This window comes from Pangasianodon hypophthalmus, chromosome 23, assembly GCF_027358585.1.
Source record: "Pangasianodon hypophthalmus isolate fPanHyp1 chromosome 23, fPanHyp1.pri, whole genome shotgun sequence".
NCBI classification, from domain to species: domain Eukaryota; kingdom Metazoa; phylum Chordata; class Actinopteri; order Siluriformes; family Pangasiidae; genus Pangasianodon; species Pangasianodon hypophthalmus.
In genome coordinates, this window is record NC_069732.1 from 4531543 (window position 1) to 4546198 (window position 14656).

The following is a 14656-nucleotide window of genomic DNA, read 5'->3' on the forward strand; positions in this document are numbered from 1 at the left end:
ACTGCTCTATGTATGGTATTTGAGTACTATTGATTCTATTTGAGTGCTAATGACTACTGAATGTTCTTTGAGTAATACTGAATAATGAATCTATTTGAGTATTAGTGACTCTTCATTGTTTTTGAGTACTAGTGACTGCTACGGTGAACGGTGATTGAGTATTGTTGACTCCTGAATGCTATTGGAGTACTAGTTTCTTTTAAATAGTATCTGAGTACTACTGACTACTGATTGCTATTTGAGTACTAATGACTGCTATATGAATAATAGTTGAGTACTAGTCTATCTACAGAATTATAAATGTTTTTGAGTCATTTCTACTACTGAATACTATTTGAGTAGTATTGACTCCTGAATGTTTTTAAGTACTACTGACTTCTATATGAATAGTATTTGAGTACCATCTAAGGCAATATGAATGTTATTTGAGTCATTTCTACTACTGAATACTATTTGAGTACTATTACACTCCTGAATGTTTTTGAGTACTACTCACTGCTGTATGTGTAGTATTTGATTACTATCTACAGTAATATGAATGTTTTTGAGTACTACTGACTGCTATATGTGTAGTATTTAATTACTATCTACAGCAATATGAATGTTATTTGAGTAATTTCTACTACTGAATACTATTTGAGTGATATTACACTCCTGAATGTTTTTGAGTACTACTCACTGCTGTATGTGTAGTATTTGATTACTATCTACAGCAATATGAATGTTATTTGAGTAATTTCTACTCCTGAATACTATTTGAGTGATATTGACTCCTGAATGTTTTTGACTGGCTATTATATAAATGTTTTTTTTAAACTAGTATTGACTGTTTTATGAATGCTTTACATCTTGAATGACATCTACTCCCACAAGACTCTCTGTGTGACAGCAAGACACACGATGAGACGAAATGTCATTTGTTATTGTGATCGTATCCGCCGGCAATGCCCGATTCGTCCGTCCCATCATTCCCAGTCCCCCGCACGCTCATTTGGTTTGGTGATTCTGGTCTGCGGATCAGTTGCTCAGGGTGACTGTGAAGAGGGCTCAGTGTCTTTGGTATGGGTGTGTTAAGTAGGTGTAATTTTTGTTGGCGCGATTGGCAGATGGATTGAGACAGATTAGCTGTGGCAGCTGCGTTTCGGACAGGATCATCACATCCACGCAGATCAGACGCCTTTATGTACGGACCTGGCTGCCTCTCCCTTCACCAGATTTAGGGAATAACACCTTCTTCTCACTCAGCGAGGGTTCTGGAGCACACACACACACACACACACACACACAAGTACACACCCGTTCCTCCTTGTGGCCCTCTGCAATAGAATCTTGTTTTGTTGAAAATGTTTTTCATCTCGCTGCTCTTCATTTTATGTTGCTCGCTCGGGTTATTGCCTTTTCTTCTGCAGCATCTCTCACATAAAGAAAGTTTCTCTTGGGTTTCTTATTACTTTCAGCGTTCACTTTTTTTGTGCAAAGTAGCATTAGCGCACATGCTGGTGTATGATATCATTCCACGATATAAAGTAAGATGACGTGATTACGCTTTTCACTCAGGCTCGTGCGTGTCTTAATGTGTACAAGTAATAAAAGTGAATTGCACACATACACACGCACACACAAACATGAACGCATATGACTGTCAATGCACGTGAACGTATTCACGTGTCCCTGCGCATTGTGTTTGTTTGTGTATGTGTATGTGTATGTGTGTGTGCAGGAGTGTACGAACGAAAGAGCGAGAAATGCTCTGTTTATTTGAGTGTGTGGAAAAAAAAGAGAGAGGAGAGATTAACCCCATGCTATTCTCAATCCTCGTTTATGAGTTTATAGCGTCTGTCTGGGCATCGCACTGTTTAAACAACAATCTAATTAATCCCGTCTTTATTAGTTTCACCGAGCTGAGCTGTGCCGGGAGAGAGGGAGGGAGCGAGGAGGGAGGACGGGGCAATTCTGCCAGAAAATACTAACAAAAGGAGGGAGGGCACGGACAGGAAAAGAATGAGGGATTTAGGAAGAATTTAAGCACGAATGAAATGTGCCTTTAAATAAGGACTGACTTGTTGGGGTGAGAGGTAAAAAAGTGAAAATTAGCAAAGTAGGGGTCCATGACGTACAGCTAGGGCCATTTTATTCCTTTCTTTTTTTTTTTTTTTAATAACGTGATGGTGATGATCAATTACTATCAATGTTGCTACAGTTATTATTAAAATATTTCAACTAAGCCTTGTTCATCACTTGAATAGGACGTTGTTCATTTCCTAAACTAAAGCTCAATAAACTAATCATCAACTTAAATCCAACCAGTTTTAATAAAACTATGCCAAATAAAGAAAATAATCAAAGACAGGGTGTGATGAAGCAGATTTACAGATTTGTTATCATCCTGTTTTACAGATATGTCAGATATGTATAGATTTACAGATATGTTATCATAATTCCAAGTTAATTATTATTCTATAACACCACAGTGTCCAAGTGTTTTATTCCTCAAATACCACAACAGTCTTTTGTGGCCAACACTAATAATTTTTTTTATTTATTAAACAATGTCATAATTTTTGTCCATTTCTAGTTACATTTAATGTTGCGAAACAAGTTAGTCCCTGTTATCAGGTACGTTATAGCTAATATACATTATTATATCATTCCCTCACCAGCCTCTCTTTTTTATTTCTCTTGAAGTTTAGAAGACAAAAAGAAAATGCAGCTTGTCACATTACTTCAAACTCCTCTGTCCTGAAGACTTCCTGTGTCAGAAAGCTTGATCGCTTACAGCTGACACTGGAGACTCCTTCCAAAAATGTTAAATAAAAGTCTCCTCACCATAACAACAGTTACACACAGGTTTTAAAACTGTTTATGTGAAGCATCTGCCGTACATCCCCCTGTGTACGTTGTTACTATAGAAATGACAACATATTAGACCGAACACGTTAATATAAACCTATTGTCCATGGTGCTGATAGAGAAAATTAATCAACGCCTTCTGACCAATCGGGATCGAGAATCAAACACGTCTCTGGTGTAAATGCAGTTAGTGTCACACTAAATGTTTTCTTTTTTTAGGAATTTTAGGAAAAAGAATATCTTGAATAATTGTGATTATATATATTTGCCTGAATCATATTCATAAAATAAATCATATATGGTTCAGTGATGTTTTTCTCTACACTTGAACGAGTCTCTGGATGCAAAAGTTTGTGAACCCCTCGTCCAATATCATATTAATGAATGCGACCATGCTCTCCTAGCACCATTAGAGTATGCAGAGCAGCTTTAATACACAGCACTGGGTTAAATGAATTCATACTGTACATTATCATCATTTCTGTGTCTCAGTGTGTCTTATTGCTAAGTGCTGCCTCCCAGTGTCTAACCTAAAACACTGCATAGACATTCCACATTACGGTTTATACAGGATAGGCATGTGTCAGTGATCAAATATATGATATATCATGATATTTAATACACAATATTCTTATCATGGATGCATGGAAGGAGGCTGAAAACATAGGCAGTGTTCTTGGGCAGCACTTGCACTTGTCCATTTATGAGAGCTGCCTTAATTGAGAGGTTTCACATTTTGTCTGAATTTGAAATTTGTTTTCTTTTTATCCTAAAAAGCAAGACCTGCTGAGATTCAGTGAAACTGCTTTCCAATCCATTATTTTTAATACAGTGTCATGAAATATATGAAAGACATACTCTATGTATTGGACATAGCACCTTAGTTTTTTCAATATCCATCAAACATCCTGTAACTTGTGGTTTGTGTGTGTGTGTGTGTTTGTGTGTGTGTTTTAGGCTGTTTGTGCGGAAGTGCAGTGCTTGCCTGCAGGTGATTGGCCGCTCAGAGCTGATCATGCGTGTGCTGGGGCAGGTGTATCACCTGGGCTGCTTCAGCTGCTGCGAGTGTGAGCGCCGGCTCCAGAGGGGTGACGAGTTTGTGCTTAAGGAAGGTCAGCTGCTCTGCCGTGGGGATTATGAGAAGGAGAGAGAGATGCTTGCTGCCATCAGCCCCGCCCCCACCGAGTCTGGTGAGATATAGTCCGTTTTTATTATTATGCCATGTCTGTACATGTATAATGGTAGGATGAAAGGACCAGGATAATGGCACTACATAACTAATATATATATACACAAGACTACATGAAGTGTATGAAAAGAGCTACAGTTTCACTAGGAACAGAATGGTACAGCAACTTGAGATGGTTTTTTTTTGTTTGTTTGTTTTGTTGTGTTTTTACTTTTTTTTTTGGTCATTTTATATTTAAAAATGAGTTTTAAGTCTACTGCTCTACCATTGAGAAGAATCTAGTTTTGACTATTTAAAAGTTTACAAAATTCCTATAGGTCTATAGCAACATTTCCAACACAGTAACCTTTTATAGCAAGCCAGGAACCTTTTCAGGAACTCTGAACAATTTTAGTACCAGGAACCTTTTCAGGAACTCTGGACTCTTTAAACTGGGAATCAGCAGAGCCAATTTTAGTACCAGGAAACTTGTATAAACGATTGTAATGTCACGGTTCCTGTAGTGTAGTGAAACCACAAACCAGGAACATATCCAGGAACTTGTTCAGGACAGTTTTGGAACTCTTTTTTCCTTAAAAGGTTCCAGGAACCACATTTAAAACACATGCGACTTATGACCACTTGGTATTTGGCATTAAAACTGAACACTTCCTTTTCTTCTTCTTTTTCTGCTAGCTTACTGAGCTGTGTTAACGTTAATTATCATTTTCACACAAGAAAACCAATAAAGAACAAAACAGCTTTAATGTGCTGTGTGCTTCTCATCAATTCTGTTATAATCTTACGTCATGATCACGGTTCCTGTAGTGCTGTGAAAATGCAAATCAGGGACTTATCCAAGAACTAGTCCTCAAAAGATTCTCACTTCTGTTATTTTAGGTCATGATCATGGTTACTGTAGTGCTGTGAAAATGCAAACTAGGAAATTGTCCAGGAACATATACAAAAACTTATCCAGGAATGTATTTCTCAGGAGAGTTTTTAGTTCCTCAAAAGGTTCCAGTAAGCCATGTGACTTATGACAAAAATAACTGGCCAGGTCACCATGTTATATTATTAGAGATGGCACTGACCTGATCCCAGGATCGGCATCGGGCTGACATCAGCAAAAAATGGTGGATCAGATATCTGAGAAAAAAGAAATGAATTCTGTAATGAATTTCTGTAACAAATTTGATCAAAATCTTGGAAAAGATTTTTTTTGTGTGTGTGTGTGGAAATATTTGGAACTGGAAATATTTACATATAAAGAGACTTAATTGCATTTTTTAGGATTTTATAATATTTCTAGTTTATATTTATAGTTTTTACTTTATTATATTTACTATATGTGCAATGTAAATTATTTAAAATTATTTTTTTTACCTATTTTTTTACCTATTTTTTTTACCTAAATAAGAAAAAGTTGTGTTTTTAGCTATGTATTTTTTCCTGTATTTTTTAAGTGCTTCAGTTAAAAAAAGTTTCAAAACCTAGTAGTTTTTAGTAGTTTTGAAGGTTTCAGTATCGGTATCGGAAAAGAAAAACTGATATTGTGCCATTTCTAGTAAAAATACATTACAGTGTAGCAATAACACCAAATGCTTCCTTCTCTTTTTCTTCCTCCCATGCAGTGAAGAGCGAGGATGAAGAAGGAGGCAGCAGCTCCATGGGAGGAAAAGCTGGTGATGATAGTAAAGAGCACAAGAGATCCAAGCGGCCGCGCACCATTTTAACCACACAGCAGCGCCGCGCCTTCAAGGCGTCCTTCGAGGTGTCCTCCAAACCCTGCCGAAAGGTGAGCAATCTGTCCTTGATGTAAGCCCACACACTGCAGGGTGCCATTTATTTTAAATCATTCATTAATTTCTTATTTGTATTCTGCAGGTGAGAGAGACCTTAGCAGCTGAAACTGGGCTGACGGTCCGAGTCGTCCAGGTCTGGTTCCAAAACCAGAGAGCGAAGGTAAAACTAAAAATCTTTCTTCAGGTTTATATAGTTAATACATTTTCCAGTCTTTGGTAGAGTTTTGGATTTTGATTGTCCATCTTGTTGTGTGTTCAGATGAAGAAAATCGCTCGCAGGCAGCAGCAACAGCAGCAGCAGCAGGAGCAGGAGCAGATCAGCGGCAGCAGCAGGAGGGGTCCGAGCAGAGGAGGACGACTGAGTAACGACGACAGCGAGGGTGAGACGCCATGTTAGTGCATGTTATATTTCTCCCAAAAAATGTGGACTGGTTGCGGAAGTTAGCTAATATTCCACAAAGATTTTAATTAACCTTATTTAACCTGGTGTGATGCATCCTGACATGAAGCCGAGTTACTTTTACCACCCTGAAGCTGATTATTTTCCAAGAGCACATCTCAAAGTCGTTTATTCCTCTTATATAACAGCAATTTGCATTATTTTCTTTAAAATTTGTTTTAAAATGTTTTTTAACCATTTATATGTACATTTAAGGCCCTGTGGTATAACTTGTCTGTTAGCTTAAATGATCGGGATCCTGGGTAGCTAGCAATCTATTTTCATGATTGATTGCTTGATTATGTTTTGTAAGTTCTTATCTTTGGTTGAAAGAACTATTTTTCCATAATGAGGGCATTATTTTTACCTTGTTATTAGATTTTTTTGTCTAAGCTGTTTTCTATTTAGCTTAATTTGCCTTGCTAATCTTACAGCTTCTTATGTTAGATAAAGTTAGCTCGCTATTATCGCAATTTACAGTTGCAAGCACCATATTGTGGTAACAAAAAAAATAAAAACTTCAATCTTACTGGATATATGAAGAGAAATAACATTGCAGTGGTGGTCATTTATACAGAGATGGAAGACAAAGTTGCTGATGAATTAAGAAATGTCTAGCTAAGGTTATGCTAACTGTTATATTGTGTAAACTAGTAGCCAACACTGCTAGAAAGCTACAGTAGATAATATTAGGCTATTATGAAATTAAAATATTTAGTCAGGTTTAGCCAAGCTAGCTAACATTTGGATAACTGTTATACTGCGTTAGGCAAGGTCGCTAGAACGCTAGCTAATGCTAGGCTTTTATGTAATTAAATCCATTAGCCAGGTTTAGCCAAGCTAGCTAACATATAGGATATTTCACTATGTAAACTTGTAGCCAAGTTCACTAATACATGTTAGCACACACTCTCTAAGATGGGTAGATGTTTTATAACTGGAATAACAGATTATTCAGGTTTAATAACAGGTTTCTTTAAAAAAAAAATGCACAGTGTTAGTTCCAGAGAGTTAGCAGTAATGATATCACTGTAAACACTGCTGCTTTAGTAGCAGTATTATTAGCAAAGTTAAGGAGGAAAACTTACGATCTACACACTTAGATGAATTTTTGGGCTCTAAATATTACAATTTAACAAAACTTTAATAAAAGCTTTTTTGAATTTCATTTGATTTCGTCCTACACATTTAGATACACTTTGCATACACAGGTGATAAAGAAAGGACTTTGTGTACTATTGTGTCTCCTCACAGACGGCTCGAGCAGTCACGGCTTAGACGGCATGCTCTCATACTCCTCCATGCCACGACAGCAGCTCTTGGCTCTCGACCCAAACCTGTACGGGGGTGAGCAGTTCCGGCACGGTCTCACACCCCCGCAGCTAGGCCCCGAGCAGATGCACCCATACGGTAAGAGACAGAAAATCACACAGCAGTGAAATCACTACCATCACATATACAGCTGATTCACACACTGCTGTCTTTTTCACCAGTGTCACTGAGACGCTTTATATGTTCATTGTGTTTCCACTGACATGTTACGCCTTCCTAACTTTAGCACAGTGCAATACTTTGTCTTGTTTTCACCACTCAATTTTTTATCACACACATATATATATATATATATATATATATATATATATATATATATATATATATATATATATATATTTATATATATATATATATATGTATATATATTAGCCATAACATTAAATGTTGACAATCAGCCATAACATTAAACCCACTGACAGGTGAAGTGAATAATGTTGATTATCTCTTTACAATGGCAACTGTCAAGGGTTGAGATATATTAGGTGGCAATTGAACAGTCAGTTCTTGAAGAAGTTGATGTGTTGGAAGCAGGAAAAATGGGCAAGCGTAAGGATCTGAGTGACTGAATGACAAGGGCCAAACTGTGTAAACAGAAGAGCTACAGTAGCTATTCTGTGGGATCAGACCAGAAGCTCTAGCCTTCACTCCCCATGCGCATCAGCCTTTGGCGCCCATGACCTTTGTCACTAGTTCACCAGTTGTCCTTCCTTGGACCACTTTTGGTAGGTATTAACCACCGCATACCGGGAACACCCCACGAGACCTGCCGTTTTGCCATTTTTCCTTCTTCCAACACATCAACTTCGAGAACTGACTGTTCACTTGCTGCCTAATATATCTCACCCCTTGATAGGTGCCAATATAGCAAGATACTCAATGTTATTCGCCTTCACCTCTCAGTGGTTTTTATGTCACAGCTGCTCGGTGTATACAGTGGGATCCAAAAGTCTGAGAGCATTAGTGAAAATGCTTCTATTTTGCATTCTTTTTTAATTTAATACAATTTTCATTACAAAGTATATTACTGACAACAACTTGACGGAAAAGTAGAATCTTTGAAATATTTACATGAATTTCAGACTTTCTTACTATTTGGCACGTCCCCTTTTTGCTTTAATGACAGTTTGCACTCGAGCTGGCAAAGACCACAAGTTTGTGCAAAACCTTATGATGCATATTAGATCAAATCCATCAGTGTGTCATCTATAGAAGAGATTAGACATGTGGAAACTCTGACCTTTGCTACAAGCAGTTCACATGGTCAATATCACACATTTGCTTACTTTTAAATAGGGACCTAGAGATAATGCAGAATCTTGAATATTAAATATTTACTTTCTTTGTTTTAAAAATTCTAAAAGTTTCCCATTTTAAATGGAAAAAATCCCAGATTTTCAATGTGGTCTCAGACTTTTGGACGCCACTGTATATACATATTTTATTCTAATTTTAATTTTTTCTATTTTTGTTTTAAATTAGGTTAAAAACATAGCAGACAGTCGACATATCAATCTGGAATGATTTACAGTTGCACAGGTGTTTTGAACTCTCCGATATTAACTGATGCCCCCTGGAAGCTCCGCCTCCTTCCTCCATCTCATATTAGTCATGTTTCGCCTGTTGCTCTCGTCTCAACTCGATTTTCCCGCTCCGTTAATAAGCTCATTAATATGAAATAAAATCTATCAATGTACATTCGTTTTAGCTACCATTAGACTGGTGTATAGTCTCAAGTAACTATTTCTTCAGGAGGTACTGAAATGTCATCTACTGGGGTTTTTTTTCTGCTGAAAATGATCAAAAAAGTTATTTCTAGTTTTCCAAAAAAAAAAGAGAGAGAGAGAGAGAGAAACAGAGTGGAAAGATCTTTATTACATACACAAAGTGTCAACTCTTACACTTAAAAATGATTTTAATGGTAAAAGTAGATAGTAGAAAGTACATAAAACACTATTTGCTCTTAAAATGTATTCAAACAATTTCATTTTTATGAAGGTCATTTTTATGAAGGTCATTGCTATGTTATGTTATGTTTTGGGTTTTTTTCCCATTATTTACTGCATTTTAAACACTTTGCATTATTCCTCTTCAGTGTTGGCAGATCTGTTATAAGCATTTCAGTGCACATACAGTATACAGTACAGTGGCTTGCAAAGGTATTCAACCTACCTGGAATTTATCAGATTTGACTGAATTACAGATGATAAATACACATATTTTTATTGCAAATTCATGTTCTCTTATGGTCAAAATTAATTACTGATCAAATATTTCAAAGAAATCTGATCAATTCAAGGGGGGGTTTAATACTTCTGCAAGTCACTGTATCTTGACATGTTGTGCAGCTAATAAATAAACTTGACTTTTCTTCCTCACAGACTCAGAAACCGTTTTCCACGACTTGGACAGCGATGGAAGCCTGGGTCACCTCGGCGATTGTCTCTTGGCGACGGCAGAGGGAGGGGTGCTGGCAGGACGCGTGGGAAATCCAATTGACCGCCTGTATTCGATGCAAAACTCCTACTTCACCTCGTGACCCCTCTTCACCTCTGACCCCAGACTAACTCCACCACAGTCCACAAGAGAAGCAGCAAACAAACAGACAAAGCCACGCTCAAAGCCCAGCGTGTTTGCCCAACTAAGCCTGCAGGATCTCTCATCCCGCAATCACACACGAGTTTACGTCAGTCATGATCCTGTAGGAATACCGTTATAAAATGATTTAAATAGCAAACAGGAAATGATGCGGTTTAGGGTTCGACTAGGAATAAGATCATTGTAGCCTCATGGCTTAATCAATATTAATACACACACACACACACACACTCACACATTTATGTCATAGGCATGCTGAATGTTCGATTAGGCAGCTGATCACCAACATTTTACCTCATCATCCGTCTCAAACAGTCCAAACAAAATTCATTCACAAATCCATCGTTTGCCAAAAAAAAAAAAAAAAACACACAGAAGATAAACCTTGCAACCTTGCATAGGAAGCCTTGCATCTATATCATCACATAGTAGTCAAATTAGAACTACATCACATTTACAACTGAGTGCAAAAGTTTGTACGCCCTCAAGCCCAAATGAAGAAGAAATTGATGTACAGCAATAAGGCAAGTTATTATTGAAAGTGGCTGGTCGAATCTTGTATTTTAAGATATTAATAGTGAAAAATGGCGGCTCATCTCACTTTCTGGTTGTGATATAAATATTTATTATTAGCTTGTATGCCCACGCTTTGCCCTTTTGCCTCCAACTTCTTTCAGCAGCTTTTCAGTTGTTGTATTTGTCCACAAATTCCATTTTTTAACATATCCGCCTTTTTATTCGTAGATCATTTGTAAAATATTGGTGGGGTGAAGTCAGGTAAACTGGCATGCAGTTTCCTTTAATATTCTACAAGAAAAGGAAATGCCAAACCTGCTTTCCCATTCTAAGACCAATCAAATCATTCGCTACATGTCAAACACTGTTGTGACAAAAGTATAAAATTATTTTCAGCAATCTAAGAGGCAGGATGCTCCACACTTATCTGTCCCTTTTTATCTCACTTCATCCTACATGTTTCTTTATTTCCACCCAGAAGCCATGGGGGTACAAACTTCTGCACTCAACTACTGTAAGAAAAAACAACAAATCAGACCCAAAGAGGAGTGTTTTATGATTTCTAATAATGAATGTCATTTAATTTTTTTTTTAGTAAATTTTCTCAGATTACATTTGCACATTCTATTCTTTTGTTCTCTCTCATTAGCCTCATGCTATTACACTTTAATTACCAGGCCTTTGATGATGTAATTTAGGAGTATTAGGGACGGGAAAGACTAAACCGAGCAGCACTCTGGAGTCTTAAGGAGTCTCGGTAGGGTTCAGAGAGCAAAGGGAAAGCGTGCATACCAGAGTGATTAAGACGAGGCCAACACAAATCCGCCCGGTGATACAGGGTCAGGTGGACTCGCGTGGGATTAAATGATTAAATACTGGAATTTTTGCCATCCATAACACATACACTGCCAGTCAAAAGGTTTCTGGACGCTCTGTGTTAGCAGTTTTGTAGAAATGCGTTGAAGATAATTACAGAATTATTGATGTAAGTGAACTAGAAATGGAAGTGAACTGAGAAATGTGTGTGAAGTTTTTTAATTTTATGTTATTGGGTTTTTTTTTCAGTCTCGATCACTCTAAAGCGGCACTTGTAGCACTCAGTATATCAGTTTTACAGCTGATACTAACACTAATATCTACAATCAATACATTTTGGCTTAACTACTTCATCAAGAAAGTGCAGCTTTAGTAAAGCGCTCAATTAGAGGATGATTAGAGGTAATAATAATAATAAAAATAATAATAATTTTTATTTCATTTTGCATCATCAAATGAAAATGAAATAATGAATCTCAAAGTGTTTTACATGAAAAAAAAGAAAAAAAACTTATTTCATATTTATTTGACAATAGTGAATAATACTGTAAGGAAATGTAAAAAAAAATTTTTTTTTGTTACTAAAAGTTCAAAAACTTGACTGGCAGTGGATGTATATACCTTTGCAGCGTATGTGAACTCCTCTCCTCTCCTCTGTAATTTCCTCCCACCTTATTCTTTCTTTTTCCCATGTGAAAAAAACAATTTCTTCCTTTCTATCAATTTCTTCTCTTTCTGTCGCTTACTTTTTCTCTGAGTTTTCCTTGATTTATGTTTTACTTGCATTCCCTTTCTTTCTTTCTTTCTTTTGCCCCTCAATTGCCTGTCTATATTTCCCGTATCTTTCATTCTCCCTCCTAGTTAATAATAATGATCATAATGTTTACGTCACACTTTTCTACATTAAGCTTTAGTAAGAAGAAAACTTTTAATAAATAGGTGGAATATTAATAACATGATTATTTAGAGTTGAGACAGGGTACTTTTGATGCTTCTGCCTAAGGAAATAATGCTAAAAAAAAAAAAAAACAAAAAAAAAACACCCCTTTGTTGAAGGAAATCATCTCAGATGCAACTAAAATGCTTTAAGGAGAGTTTTTTGGGCGTTTGTTGAATTCTCATGTCTGAGGTTTAATGCTTAGGGTCAGGAGTTGATCAGGGTCATCACACTGCCAACAGGGTCTCGCGTTTACAGGGTAGAGGTACATTATTACAGCATCCGCATCATCTTTACTACTAGTGTTTCAAAGTAATGGCACCCTGGTGTTTCAGGGGGCTATGTGATGCTAAATGTTCTTGTGCTCTAATGTACTGCGCTTAACGTGTTCGTATCATGACTAATATGGTTGCGATTAGCACTACTGTCTCTCTTCGTTCCTCTGTATGATACTGCTGGATATTTTGTAGCTTTCTCCTGCATGACGGTGTGTACACGTGAGACGTTTCTTATTTAAAAAAAAGATTTTATGACATGTACAGAGCACTTATTATTATTGTTTCAACCTCTGGACTGTGGATGTTATATGAAACGGGCTGAGTAGCCTGAAGCTGGGATTGGATCTGACACCAGGGATATTAAGGCCACTGTTCTTGGACCGCTTTGTGATTCTGGACTCTATCAGGGTAACTGCTGAAATGCGAGAGAATTGACGGCACAATTCTTTTATTTTAGATATTTTTTTTTCTGTTCTGTGATCTGTTCAAGTGGTTTCTGTGTAGTGTGTTTTCACCTTTACAATATAATCAGTGGTTTCGTTGTTGATATGATCACGGCTCTTTGATTACTGAGTCTTCTTCGAGACATGTTCTACCAGCAGCTGCACAACTATTGGCACCCTTTAGGACAGGGGGCAAAAATAATTTTAAAAAAAAGAAAAGAAAGAAAACAACAGAAGGAACAACTTTTCTTTACTGGAAAAAAAAAGTAGCACAAATGATTTGCACTCAATAACAACTTTAAATGAGCGTGTCATCTCGGATCCATGGATTATTGTCAGGTAAAAAATGAAAATAATTGTACAAACATTACAGAAAATTAGAGAAACTACCTCATGAAAAACCATCTGTAGCAAAATTATTGGCACTCCTTAAGAACTTTAAATCAATGTGTCTTCTTGCATCTGGGATTGTGGTCGGGTTAAAATGAAAATAATTGTACAAACATTACAGACAGTTATACAAACCTTTCTCTAAAACAAACGAAGGAACTGCATAACTTTATTATAATGAAAACTCTATGTAGCAAAATTATTGGCACCCCTTAAGAACATTAAAACGTTGTGTCTTCTTGAATCTGGGATGGGTTTCAAGTAAAAATGGAGAAAAAAAAAACTTCTCTAAAACAACTGAAGAAAATACTAATGCAAAACCTATGTACAAAAATTATTGGTACCCCTAAGAACTTTAAAACCGCATATCTCTCTATTAGATCTGCAATTGTTGTAAGATAAAAATAACATGATTGTTAAAAAAATTTTACTTTAATACAGTTAGAGAAAATATTTACCATTACTGTAACAAAAAATCCTATGTAGCATAATTATTGGCACTGCTTAAGAACTTTACATTATTGTGTCTTCCAGGATCTGGGTAAAAATAAAAATATATAATAAAAAAATAAAATAAAAATATTAAGCAAACATTAGGCACAATTATTCAAAAAACATTATGCAAAATTTTTTTTTTTTTTTATTTTCAACTGAATGAAACATAACGAAAAACATATGTAGCAAAATTATTGGCACTCCTTAAGAATTTTAAATCAGTGTGTCTGGGATTGTAATCAGGTAAAAAAAAAAAAGAAAGAAAAACAAAAAGAAAAATGGCCTAGAGGAAGGTCACATATGGCTGCTCTTTGCTCCTAGTGACTGAGCCGATAATCAGGGAAAAATAACACAAACAATCCTGTCAGGCATGTTAGTCAGTGTGTTCCTGTCCTCCCACTCATCCCGTCAGTGGTCAAAGGCATGTGCTAACCCATCAGATCTCCCCCTCTTTCGCTCTTTTTATTCTTCTGCCAGCGGGTAGCTAGACACAGTATGAGGGAGAGACGGCACACATTCCTTAGTTTAATATTATACAGTGATTCAGACGGGAGAGAAAAGAGACGAGCCATGAGGAACCAGGACGAAA

At 36.6% G+C, this 14656-nt stretch overlaps 1 protein-coding gene across 3 annotated transcripts in view; it reads left to right on the forward strand.

Moving 5' to 3' along the window:
- lmx1al (LIM homeobox transcription factor 1, alpha-like) overlaps nt 1–13291 on the forward strand; it is a 39005-nt gene extending 25714 nt beyond the window's left edge. For 2 of the 3 annotated variants that reach the window (XM_053228553.1, XM_026946084.3), the window contains 6 exons: nt 3808–4040; nt 5653–5816; nt 5906–5983; nt 6083–6215; nt 7517–7672; nt 9976–13291. In XM_053228553.1, coding sequence (XP_053084528.1) covers nt 3808–4040; nt 5653–5816; nt 5906–5983; nt 6083–6215; nt 7517–7672; nt 9976–10133 — 922 coding nt within the window. In that variant the 3' untranslated portion in view covers nt 10134–13291. The remainder of the gene's footprint in view (nt 1–3807; nt 4041–5652; nt 5817–5905; nt 5984–6082; nt 6216–7516; nt 7673–9975) is intronic. The other variant, XM_026946085.3, reaches the window with a different exon arrangement.
- Nucleotides 13292–14656: the final 1365 nt, after the last annotated feature.